The sequence below is a fragment of the Nycticebus coucang genome, chromosome 7 (assembly GCF_027406575.1).
Source record: "Nycticebus coucang isolate mNycCou1 chromosome 7, mNycCou1.pri, whole genome shotgun sequence".
NCBI lineage: Eukaryota > Metazoa > Chordata > Mammalia > Primates > Lorisidae > Nycticebus > Nycticebus coucang.
Window position 1 is genome coordinate 80,071,377 of NC_069786.1, and position 13,136 is coordinate 80,084,512.

Consider the following 13,136-nt stretch of genomic DNA (forward strand, 5'->3'; position numbering starts at 1 on the left):
AACATGGCTCCGACAGCCACAACTTAAATATAGCGCATGTCCGGAAGTTACGTAACCCCCCCATAAGGTAGCACGCCCCTCCCCGTGGGGAGAGTTTCCGCCATTTTTGAAAATCGGGAAGGTGCCTGGGATAAGTGTAATTGCCGCCACCATGGCAGCCTTTGCCGTGGAACCTCAGGCGCCCTTATTGGGTGAGTGAAAAACTGTTCTTTTGCTGGCAGTGCAAAGACTGAAAGGCAGTAGTCAGGCGCTTGCTTGCCTTCTGGTTTTAGTCGTGGAGGGGGAGTCCTGGGTCTCCCCAAGTTCCTAGTCGCTCCCTTCCCTGGTTCGAGTCGTCGCCACCTTACTGCTACCGAGGTGGCTGCGGGAAGCTATGCGTCCAGGGAGGGCGAAGAAGCGGCCGTCCGGCTGTATTTGTGCTCCCTCACACTATACCCACACTAGACTGGCCCATACCTGAGAATCCCCTAAATGCCTGAGAAGCGACGCTTGGTTGCTGGGTTCCCGGAACCTCGGAAGCGTCTTAGGGAAGGAACTGACCGGTGTGCACGTGGGTGGGCGGTGCCGGGTAGTGTTTGGTACAGTCCACTGCTCCTTGTCATCTATGCTGCCAGTTCCTGTTTTGACTCCTTTATACTCTCTCGGGCTTTGCAAAAGGAATCTGTTATTGGAAGATTGAATCGTGCGACATTTAATCAACCAGGTGATGGTAGTCATTGAAATATTGGTCTTTATAGCAGGCTAGGCGTTTGAACGATTTTTTCCCGCCTTTATCTAGGGACAGTGCCTCTAAGTATTGAGGGAATTGTTCGTTTCTTTTAATAAGTCATGATCAAATTTTTAAAGATTCTCATTGTTTGTTGGGAAGCCTTGTTGAAATATGTCGTCTTTGAAAAAATTCTGCCAAGTTAACGGCTTGTTGATTTCTTCCCCCCCCCTTGCTGGGTTTTGTGATTTTTAGAATAGAAAAACAGTCTGTTATACTTACCCGATAGAGATCGGGAAGCTCTTAATTTTCAGTTAGAAAGTTTTCTATTCAACAAAACATTTTGTAGTGTATATTTGTTACAGATGGGAATAAACCCATCCCTGTATAGTGTCTGGTCAGAAATCTGACATTACTTCCACATATTCCAGGTACTTGCTAGTATATTAAAACTTCAACAAACTGTGCCACCTGAGTACTTACCATTAGGAGTACAGACTGTGAAATGGAATTTAGGACCCCGCCGCGCAGCATCCATTGGTTAATTTCTCTCTTTAAGTGAAATTTAGCCCAGAGGGATGGTTAGTGACTCTCCAGATTAAGAGCCTGCTGTGCCCTCCTCACTCTCTTGAGCTTTCTGTTTTGTCAGTGTAGGTCCAGATATATCAGAACTTTCCTTAATCTAATTCTTATCTTGTCATATATGCATTTTTTTTCTTCTGGGGTATGGGAGAGTGAAGGTAGCTGGTGGTGTTATCAAAAACTGTTTTTGTTGCTGTTGTTTTGTAAATGTTCACAATATGCTTTTAGTTTAGGCTTTTGGTTTGATTTTCGTTTTTGTTCTTTGGAAATATTTAGTGTCATGTAACATAGTAACCAGGACTTTATAAAATAATTACAATGTAATTATAGTTTTTCATACCTTATTTCAGAGTTACTTGGCCTTTTTTCCTTTTTTATACACTTGTGTTAATATCTAGGTTACTTATAATAGGAAATAAGAGGAAAAAATAGGTAACTGACAGTTTGGTATAGGAGGAAACAAATTTTTGAGGCTATTTAGAAGTTCATTAATAGTTAATAAAAACCATATAAGTAACATATTAAACATCTGACCTTTGAGTAATCATATTCAGGCTTGTTACTTAGTTTTTATAAGAGATTTCACATTCTACATTTACACATAAATCATTCAGTTTTTGCTATTATAAGATACTGGTAGAGGGCAGCGCCTGTGGCTCAAGGAGTAGGGCGCCAGTCCCATATGCCAGAGGTGGTGGGTTCAAACCTAGCCCCGGCCAAAAACCACACACACACACAAAAGATACTGGTAGAATAATAATAATTAATGTTTATTGAGCACTTACTGTATATCAAGTACCAGGTCAAGTGCTTTACTTGCTGTAATTCTAGATGTTCTGAAGATGTTGTGCTTATGCTGATTTTGCTCAGAGAACTTGAACCCACATTTCAGGCTCCCTTCTGTTTTCCTTACTATGCTATTTTCTTCTGAAATTAGAATGGTATATCTTGCTCATCTTCATAAAGGGAATAATAATGCCTACCCCCTGTAAATTGTGAAGATTGATTTTTTTTTTTTTTTGTAGAGACAGAGTCCCACTGTACCGCCCTCGGTAGAGTGCCGTGGCGTCACACGGCTCACAGCATTGATTTTTGAATTGACAGTTGTGAGGTATCAGTTCTCTCTTTAAATTTACTTTATGTTAGGGAGATTTTTATTGATTATTAACTTTAAAACTAATGATTTAAAAAGTGATTAAAGAATAAATTTTCCAGCTCAGTGCCCATAGCTCAATGGTTAGGGCGCCAGCCACATACACTGAAGCTGTCGGGTTTGAGCCCAGCCTGGGCCTGTTAAACAACAATGACAACTGCAACCAAAACAAAAAAAATAGCTGGGTAATGTGGTGGGCACCTGTAGTCCCAGCTACTTGGGAGGCTGAGGCAAGAGAATTGCTTAAGCCCAAGAGTTTGAGGTTGCTGTGAGCTGTTACACTAGGCACTCTACCGAGGGCAACGTAGTGAGACTCTGTCTCAAAAAAAAAAAAAAAAAAAAAATGAAAAATAAAATAAATTTTCCAACTCTCCTTCATGTGTTTCCGAGTTAAAATGCTAGTTATCACTTGTTTTGCAAGTGGTCTGATGTGTGCATGATTACACTTACATCCCCCAAAATGGTTCACTGTATTATAAATGGGGAAGAAGAAATAAGACACTTAGCAAGCTAAACTATGTCTGACTTACTAAGACTTTGTGTAATTAACTAGTGCATCCTGCCCTTGTGTTTGGTTGCTACATAGTAGAAACTAACCCAGAAATGGAGAGAAGTTATTCTGTTTATTTAGGGATTTTTTAGAGATAATGTTTTAAATTTAAAAATAAGTATGTGTATGCCAAGCATATATGTATTAAAACAGGAAATAAAAATAAATGTTCATTTTTTTAAACTTGTGAAAATACTGTAAACAAAAACAGCTGTTAAAGATTATTAACATTGTGAATACAGGTAATTTTACATTTTTATAGAAATAGTTTCTTTGGCTTTGAAAATAATTCAACTATAGTTCTATATTATTAAGTTTTTACTACATTCTCAAAATTGTACTGGATTCTTCTAGAATTGTACATCTTCTTGCTAGATATTATAACGGTAAAGTCCTTAAGTTTTATTTTTTTGTCATTTAGGATCTGAACCAATGATGCTGGGTTCACCAACATCTCCAAAGCCAGGAGTTAATGCCCAGTTCTTACCTGGATTTTTAATGGGTGATTTACCAGCTCCAGTGACTCCACAACCTCGATCAATTAGTGGTCCTTCTGTAGGGGTAATGGAAATGAGATCACCTTTACTTACAGGTAGGTGAATTGGTTTATAGTAGCACGAATACACATTTTACAATTTTAAAGAGTGGTGTATCATTCACCCTCATTGACACATTTATTACTTAAAAAAATTAATACTTTACAGTTAAGCAAAGGTTTTATTTTAAGGCTTTGGGAATGGGAGGGTAAGCAGTATAAGCAACTATAATTTCAAGAACCATTCATTAAAAAATGTGTTCTGTGGGCAGCGCCTGTGGCTCAGTGGGTAGGGCACCGGCCCCATATACTGAGGGTAGTGGGTTCAAACCTGGCCCCTGCCAAACTACAACAAAAAGCCGGGTGTTGTGGCAGGTGCCTGTAGTCCCAGCTACCTGGGAGGCTGAGGCAAGAGAATCGCCTAAGCCCAGGAGTTGGATGTTGCTGTGAGCTGTATGATGGCATGATACTCTACCGAGGGCCATAAAGTGAGACTCTCTCTACCAAAAAAAAAAAAAGTGTGTTCTGTATTTCATTTGTTCTAAGATGCCTTCGATTTGTAAAATTTATCATTATTTTAAGTAACACTAAAAACACTAAATATGACTCAATGCCAAGATTCCATTTTTGGTAAAATATATTCTTATTTTAGAGCTGTTAAAGTGTGCATGTGAGTGAGGGAGAGTGCCTCTTAGAATTGATGAAATGTGGGTTAGCTTCAACTAAATTCATTCTTAATAATTCATCTTAAAAATACAAGAATAGCAAATATTGAGTCAAAAGAAATGTAATATGAAAATTTGTAAATATGAATTCTATTTCTAGTCATAGTGAATTAAGATTTTCACATATAGCATGATTAGTGAAAGAGCTTTGCAAGCTAGGCGGAGTTTTTTTTCTTTTGACACAGAATATGCACTTGTCAACAAAGGTAACCTGTATTTATGATAGGACTCCCTTAGGTAAAAGAAAAATATTTTTAAAACTGGAATTTTAACTATTTTAAATTATATTTGAAGGCTGAGGAGGGAGAATCGCTTGAGCTCAGGAGTTCGAGACTCGCCTGAGCGACAGTGAGACCCCGACTCATGAAAAAAATGGAAAAACCCAGCCGGGCGCTACGGAGAGCGCCTGTAATCCCAGCGGCTTCTGGAGGCTGAGGCAGTGGGGTGCCCTCAGCCCGGGTCTGATGTTGCGGTGAGCTACCACGCCCACTGCACTCTGCTCAGGGACATAGGGTGGGACCCTGTCTCAACAAAAAAAATAAAATAAAATGAAGTAATTCACTTAACATTATTTTCTGGACAGATTTTTTATTTGAAATGTATTTTATTGCAGCTACCATATATTGAGCATTTATGAGGCAGGCATATGTTAATTATATTTTGTATATATTATTTCACTTATCAACCTTAAAGGGTAGGTGATATCCTCATTTTTCTAAAGAGGAAACTGTGGATAAACACAATAAATAATTTGCTAGAGCTCACTTGTTAAAAAGTGATAGAGTACTTTAAAGCCTATGTCAGACTCATTCTATAGCCTATGCTCTAAATAGTGTGTGCATTACTTGCTGGCCAAACTCAGACATTAGTCTTAAGGAGGGCCTGGGCTGCATGGTTATTCGGCATTATGTGCCTATTCAAAGAGCCTTAAGATAAAACCTTTGCTTTATTTATAAAAACATCTTTATGTCACAGAGGTTGGTTTTTATGTGTCTTTATTATGTATCTAAATATATTTCTAATGTGAGAAATATGAATGGGATCTATTTAATCTTGACAGGCAAATTCTACACTAAGGAATTACACATATTCAGATATCCACAGTCTGGAGCTGTTTTAATATACTTCCTATGAGAAATGGGATCAAGTTTTGTGTTGAAATGTTAAGCATTTTGTAGAGAAAGCAAAAGTTATATGTGTTTTCTAAAAACTGAAATTTCTATTAACTACTTATTTTTTTTTAGAGACAGTCTCACTTTGTTGCCCTCGGTAGAGTATCGTGGCATCACAGCTCACAGCAACCTCCAGCTCTTGGGCTTAGGTGATTCTCTTGCCTCAGCCTCCTGAGTAGCTGGGACAACAGGTGCCTGCCACAATGCCTGGCTATTTTTTTGTTGCAATTTGGCCGGGGCCAGGTTCAAACCCGCCACCCTCTGTATATGGGGCTGGTGCCCTACTGACTGAGCCACAGGCACCATCCTAACTTCTTATTTTGAAACCTTTTATTCAAAGTGTAGTCTGCACATCAGCAGCATTGACATCACCTGTTAGAACTGCATAATCTCACACTTCACCCAACACCTTTTGAATCAGAGTCTGAATTTTAAGATTCCCCAGGTGACTCTTCAGCATGTTAAAATTTGAAAAGAACTAGGAAGCAAGAGTTTAAGTCTCGATGCCTGTAGCACAGTGGTTACAGTGCCAGCCACATACACCAAGGGTGGTGGGTTCCATCCCAGCCTGGGCCAACTAAACAACTGCAACAAAAAAATAGCCAGGTGTTCTGGCGGGTACTTGTAGTCCCAGCTACCTGGGAGGATGATGCAACAGAATCGCTTAAGCCCAAGAGCTGGAGGTTGCTGTGAGCTGTGGTTGCACGGAGGTTGCACGGCACTCTACTGAGGACGACATTATGAGACTCTGTCTCAAAAAAAATTTTAAATAAATATTTCAAAAATGTTAAAAAAAAATTTTACGAGAAAGAGTCTGCTTTTGTTTTCTCACGTGATTATATATTTTTTGTGTCTTGTAGGAGGATCACCACCACAACCAGTTGTACCAGCTCATAAAGATAAAAGTGGAGCTCCACCAGTTAGAAGTATATATGATGACATTTCTAGCCCAGGACTTGGATCAACGCCTTTATCTTCAAGAAGACAGGTGATATATGTACCTTCATGATCCATAATGCATAACTTCATGTTTTTATGTGGCTATACAGTGAGGATCAGTAATTTGAAATGTTTCCTTGAGGTCTATCTTGGTGTAACTGTGTTGCATAGAGTAAGTATTAAACACATTTATCATGGAATCTACTTAAATTGTGTACATCATGGAATGTACTTAAAAATGTAGAACCTTCAGATTGTTTTCTTGTGTAAGTTTTCTGTGGTTTTTACAAGTATGCCTTTATCCACCTGCCCGTGTTCTCAGCCTACTTAACAAAACATGTAGAATATGATTATGGTTTAAGAAGTTTAATATTTAGAGCGGTGCCTATAGTTCAGTGGGTTGGGTACCAGACACATACACCGAGGCTGGAGGGTTCGAACCTCGCCTGGGCCAGCTAAAACAACAATGACAACTGCAATAACAACAACAACAAAAATAGCCGGGCGTTGTGGATGGTAGCCCAGCTATTTGGGAGGCTATTTGGGAGGCTGAGGCAAGAGAATCGCTTGAGTCCAAGAGTTTGGGGTTGCTGAGAGCTGTGACAGCTTTTTTTTTTTTAAAGTTTAATATTTATAAATTTGTGAAAGAACAAATGAGGATTCAGGTTTTATACAAATGTAGGGTTTTATCCAGATTTTAGGCACTTAGTAGTGATTTGGGCTCTTAGTTTTAAGAGTGATTTTATAGGCAGTTCATGAGTTATAAACATCTGAGTTACAACTTGCACTTACAAATGGAGGCTCTTCTAGGTAGAAGGTAAATGTACCTGTTCCAGCGTACATACAAATTTAACATAAGAATAAACTTATGGAACCCATCCCTTTTGTAACCTGGGGACTGTTTTGATATACATATAAGACTTGTATCTTTTTAGAGGCATATTAACTGGTTACTTATTTTGCTAAAAAATGCTGCCTCCTGGGCGGCGCCTGTGGCTCAGTGAGTAGGGCGCCGGCCCCATATACCGAGGGTGGCGGGTTCAAACCCAGCCCCGGCCAAACTGCAACAAAAAAATAGCCGGGCGTTGTGGCGGGCGCCTGTAGTCCCAGCTGCTCGGGAGGCTGAGGCAAAAGGATCGCGTAAGCCCAGGAGCTAGAGGTTGCTATGAGCCGTGTGACACCACGGCACTCTACTGAGGGTGGTACAATGAGACTCTGTCTCTACAAAAAAAAAAAAAAAAAAAATGCTGCCTCCTGAATATTTATGAGCTCATTGTTCAGTATGTTTCTGGTATATAGTGTTCCAATGGTGGTAAGTTTAGCATGCTTCTGGGATATATGGTGTTCTGATGGTGGTAACTTTTGGTTGGTGTAGGTGTTCTAATGGTATTGTTTTCGGTCATAGGGTATATTTAAGGTAGACGTTCTCTGTTTTGATGGGACTGACAGCTAGAAAAAAATGTGTGATACTTAATGAAATACTTACTATGTGCAGGCCCCGATTTTACAATTTCTTTTCTTTTTTTTTTTTGAGACAGAGTCCTGTTATGTCACCTGCGGTAGAGTGCTGTAATGTCACAGCTCACAGCAACATCTAACTCTTGGGCTTAAGCGATTCTCTTGCCTCAGCCTCCCATGTAGTTTGGAACTACAGACACCTGCCACAATGCCCACCTATTTTTTTGTTGCAGTTGTCATTGTTGTTTGGGAGGTCTAGGTCAGTTTGAACCTTCCTGCCTCCGTATATGTGGCTGGCGTCCTAACCACTGAGCTATGGGCACCAAGCCATGATTTTTTTTTTTACAGTTTTTGGCCGGGGCTGGGTTTGAATCCACCACCTCCGGCATATGGGTCCAGCGCCCTAGTCCTTTGAGCCACAAGCACCACCCAACCATGCCATGATCTTATAATTTCTAATGTATCATTTAATCCTTACAGTGAATCTGAGGTAGCTGTTATGAACTTCATTTGTCCCTGGTAAAACTAGGACACAGAAAGGTTAAGGAATTTTTCAAGGGGAAACACAGCTAGTCTGTAGCAGAGCCAGGCTGTAAACACTGGTAGTCTTAAATCTAAACCCAGTATCTTGATTGGATATTTTTGTTAATAGAAGAGTTTTTACCTACTTTAATCTTCAATATTTTCATATTTAAAGGGATTAGTATTGCTAATTTTCTACCTTTGTTACTTTCTATTGGTAGTGGTAGGAGTATTCCGTCTTATTGTGGTTTGAATCTATAGTATTTCGTAGTTTGTGTCTGTTTAAAAATTCTATCACTTTTCTGTTTTTCTGTGTGAACTTGGTGATTTGAAGAACATCATTTTCTGTGTTATTTTATTTATTTTTTTTTTGCCGGGGCTGAGTTTGAACCCGCCACCTCTGGCATATGGGACCGGCGCCCTACTTTCTGTGTTGTTATAAAAATTGGAAATGAGGATCTAAAAACAAATAGCTATCATGTTACTTTCTATAAGGTATTTTTTGAACAATGTAACTTTTGTTTTAAATAACATGTTAAAGAGTCTAGCACAGTGGTTCTCAACCTTCCTAATGCTGCATTGTGTTTTCATTGTTAAAAAGGGGTTGCAACCCACAGGTTGAGAACCGCTGGCCTAGCATGTTTCAGGTTACTACTGTTTAATTAGAGTACCTTTGGGCTGTGAGCAAGAGGCCTCTCTAGTACTTGATGAAATTCAATTACATATTGAACAAAGCTTTTTAATATTTACTTTGTTTATGTTTTGGTCATGCAGTTTTACCTTAACACTTTCTTCTGTTTTTGTGTAGCCAAACATTTCAGTAATGCAAAGTCCTGTTGTTGGAATTACAACTACTACCCCTGGAACAGGTAAGCAACTCTTTAAACACCAAAGATTAGTCTGTTCTTTGAATGATGGTAATATACGACTTCTGTTGATAATTGCCAAAATTTTTTCTTTTCTATTTTAAACTTGTAAATTTTCTCAAAAGGTATGATGAGATATTCTCAAAATATTAAGAATTTAATGTATATGTACATACTTAATAGATATTTGAAGTGTTTTCTGAGTTATTAAAAATTGTGTAATTTAAAAAAGCTGTTGGAATTGGAAAGAAAAGTAATATTGAGGAAACTAAATAATAAAGGTGTTTTGAGAAATATTAAAGCATAGCTGTAAATCTAAATGTGATTACATATAAGCAATATAAGCAACCACTGATCATATCTATTTTTTTCTTCAAGAGTAATGATATTTTTATTATCATCAGCATTGGATAATCCCATGTATTCAGAAATCTACAATCCTATCAAATGTTTATTGAATACATACTTTGGTCACCTAACCACATACCACACTCTGGGAAATAGTAAACAAGTAGATAATCTCTGTCTTTGACCTTAGGTTTATTTGCACAATTTATATATAAACAAAATAGATAAATTATAAAGTTTGTAAGAAGGTAATGTTTTTTGGAGGAGAGAAGCAACAATGGAGAGTAGGAGGTGGAGGCTTATAGTTTTATTTAATTTTTGTTTTTGAGACAAAGTCTCACTATGTCACCCTCAGTAGATGCCCTGGCATCACAGGGCACCTGAGCAACCTCATTGAGCAACCTCAAACTCCTGGGCTCAAGTGATTGTCTTGCCTCAGCCTCCCTCGTAGCTGGGACTACAGGTGCCTGCCACAACACCCAGCTGTTCTTAGAGACAGAGTCTCACTCTTCCTCAGGCTGGTCTCGAACCCATGAGCTCCAGCAATCCATCTGCCTTGCCCTCACAGAAGGCTGGGATTATAGACCTGAGCCACTGCGTCCAGCCTTATATTTTTAAATAGGATAATGTATTAATTCCCTATTGTTGCCATAACAAATTACCACAAACTTAAAAGTGGGTTAAATAGTACAAATGTGTAATCTTTTGGCTCTGGATGTCATAAGTTTGAAATGGGTGTCAGTGGGCTAAAAGTAAAATATGGGAAAGGTACGGAGTCTTTGGGGATACCCTCTTTTCTTGCCTTTCTACTTGTAGAGGCTGCTCACATTGCTTGGCTTGTGGTCCTCTTCCTTTATTTTCAAAGCCAACAATTTTGCAGCTCTCTTGGTCTTATTTCCCTCTTTTGTCTTTTAAGGACCTTTGCTAAATATGTTGGGCCCTTGTGGATAATCTCCCTATTGTAAGTCAGCTGATTAGCAGCATTAATTCTATCTGCAACCTTAATTTATCTTTGCCAGATAAAACCACATATTCACAGGTTCTAGGGATTTGTCATGGACATCTTTTGGGGGGGAAGGGGAGGGTCATTATTCTACCTACCACAGATAGTTAGGAAATAAGTAACATTTGCCTGGACTAAGTGAGGGAAGTAGGGGAAAAATGTTCTCCAGGGGTCCTCACACTTTTTAAACAGGGGGCCATTTCACTGTCCTTCAGACGGTTGGAGGGCTGGACTATACTTAAAAAAAAAAAAAACAAAAAAAAACTATGAACAAATTCCTATGCACACTGCACATATCTTATTTTGAAGTAAAAAAACAAAACAGGAACAAATACAATCACACCGCCTCATGTGGCCCATGGGCCGCAGTTTGAGGACCCCTGTAAGGAACAGCAAGTATAAAAGTCTTGAGGTCGGAGTATGTCTGGTGTGTTTAAGGAAGAATAAGAGGCCGGTACAACTAAAATGGAATAAGTGAGGGAAAGAATAGTAGAAAATGAGATCAGGGAGGTAGTGGCAGGGCCTTGAATGTAGGTCATTATAACAATTTGTCTTTACTTAGAAAAGGTAGAAAACAATTTAGGATGAGACTGCTTTTGTGATGAGAATAGTTGAGGGGTAAGAGATTTGGGTAGAAGCAAAGAGACCAATTAGGAGGTTACCACTAATCCGGATGAGAGGTGGTGGTGACATAAGAAGAAGGCAGGAAAGCAGGAAAAGAAGAGCAAGCACAATTAAAAAAAAAAGATGCAGCATAAGAACCAATAGGCAAGATAGTAGATTTGGACTTAACCAGATCAACAGTTACATAAAATGAAATGTGCTAAACACTTCCTTTAGAAGGCAGAGATTGAGCCGGGCGTTGTGGCGGGCGCCTGTCATCCCAGCTACTCGGGAGGCTGAGGCAAGAGAATCGCTTAAGCCCAGGAGTTGGAGGTTGCTGTGAGCTGTGTGAGGCCACGGCACTCCACCGAGGGCCATAAAGTGAGACTCTGTCTCTACAAAAAAAAAAAAGAAGGCAGAGATTGTTAGAATGGATAACAAAAGCAATGTCCAACTATAAGTTGGATCCTTCAATTCACCAAGTCTAGATTTCTTCAGTCTATGAGCCCTCATTGGCAGTGTCCTTAGTTTAGATTTCTTTTAACAATTTGCTGAAGGCAGTTTCGGGTTTTTTAACATGCTCCTTATAATTCTTGCAGCTTCTACTCATTGTCTGATTCTAAAGCCACTTCCCCATTTTTAGGTGCATACCAGTCGCACCTGACGTGTACCAAAATCTGTATTAGTTTTCTATTGCGGCTGTAACAAATTACCACAAACTGTGGCTTAAGACACCCCAGTTATTTTGTTATCTCATAGTTCCTATAGGTCAGATGTCTGGGCACTGCTTAGTTTTTTGCTTAGAGCTCAGGTATCACCAGGGCTGTGTTTCTTTCTGTAGTGTCTGGGGATGAACATGGTTCCATCCTTAGTTTAATTGTTGGCAGAATTGAGTTTCATGTGTATGTGAGAGGGATGAGGCCTCTGTTTACTTGCGGCTGTCACTTTGAGGTTGTTCCTAGCTTCTAGAGGCTGCAGAACTAACTCATTTGTTAGTTCATTGGTCTCTTTCTTACATTTTCACATACAGTAATGACACATGAAGACCTTTTTTATGCTTCATGCCTTCTGCTGTTGCTGAGTGCTCATTTGATTATCTTGGCCCCAACAGAGATAATCTAGGGTAATTTCTTACTTTAAGATCAGCTGATTATTAACCTTAATTTGATTTGTAGAGTTCCTTCACAGCAATACCCAGATTAGTATTTGAGTGAATTACCAGTCAGACCTGGGGACAGATACCTTGGGAACATCTTTAGAAGTCTGTCTGCCATGTGTATCAAGGTCAAAAAGCAAGTATGTTACTCCATTCTTTTCAGCTACGTAAGTGAGGTGAAGTGTTTTAGTGAAATTGGTTCTAGTTTTAACAAACTTAACCTGATCAAACTCCTGTAACATGCAGATGACAAGGCTTTGTTACACACACAGATAGTGACTATTCAGTTGTTTGAGTCAGTAAGGGATCTGAGGGATATTGAAAATGCAAAAACATGTAAAGTAATGTATTTTATGTTTTAGAGGCTCTCAGTTGACTGAAAAGCATAGATTTTGTTATTGTGATCAAGTAGAAAAGCACAGGATTGAAGTTGATGAAATACCCTTTGGTAACTATTTTTTTTTTCTAATACAAAGGGTAACTTTTTTTTCTAATAGAGTAACTTCTATGAGGTTTAATAATTGTAGAAATCATATATAATACTATAAAAACTGTGATAGGAAAAATACACCTACCATGAATTGGCCACTGGGAGCCACTGCTGCTTCTGTTTTGAATGTAAAGAGTTTAGAAAGTCTTAATGGCACGTAAGTGAGAAAGAATATTTTTGAAAAGATATGATTGTGGAGACCTATCATGCATTGCCAGTAATAATCAAGAGATAGAAAAGGGGAGCTGACAAGAAAATTGAGGGGGGAACTTAGACTTTTCACTTTCTAACAATTTTTTCAGCTTCTATAAATATAGAAGGGTTTGGG

At 39.0% G+C, this 13,136-nt stretch overlaps 1 protein-coding gene across 1 annotated transcript in view; it reads left to right on the forward strand.

Moving 5' to 3' along the window:
* The first annotated feature begins 55 nt into the window (after window positions 1-55).
* NUP35 (nucleoporin 35) overlaps window positions 56-13,136 on the forward strand; it is a 36,046-nt gene continuing 22,965 nt past the window's right edge. Inside the window, exons 1-4 of the mRNA XM_053597768.1 lie at window positions 56-191; window positions 3,413-3,583; window positions 6,284-6,411; window positions 9,151-9,211. Of these exons, the coding sequence (XP_053453743.1) occupies window positions 152-191; window positions 3,413-3,583; window positions 6,284-6,411; window positions 9,151-9,211 (400 nt within the window). The 5' untranslated portion in view covers window positions 56-151. The remainder of the gene's footprint in view (window positions 192-3,412; window positions 3,584-6,283; window positions 6,412-9,150; window positions 9,212-13,136) is intronic.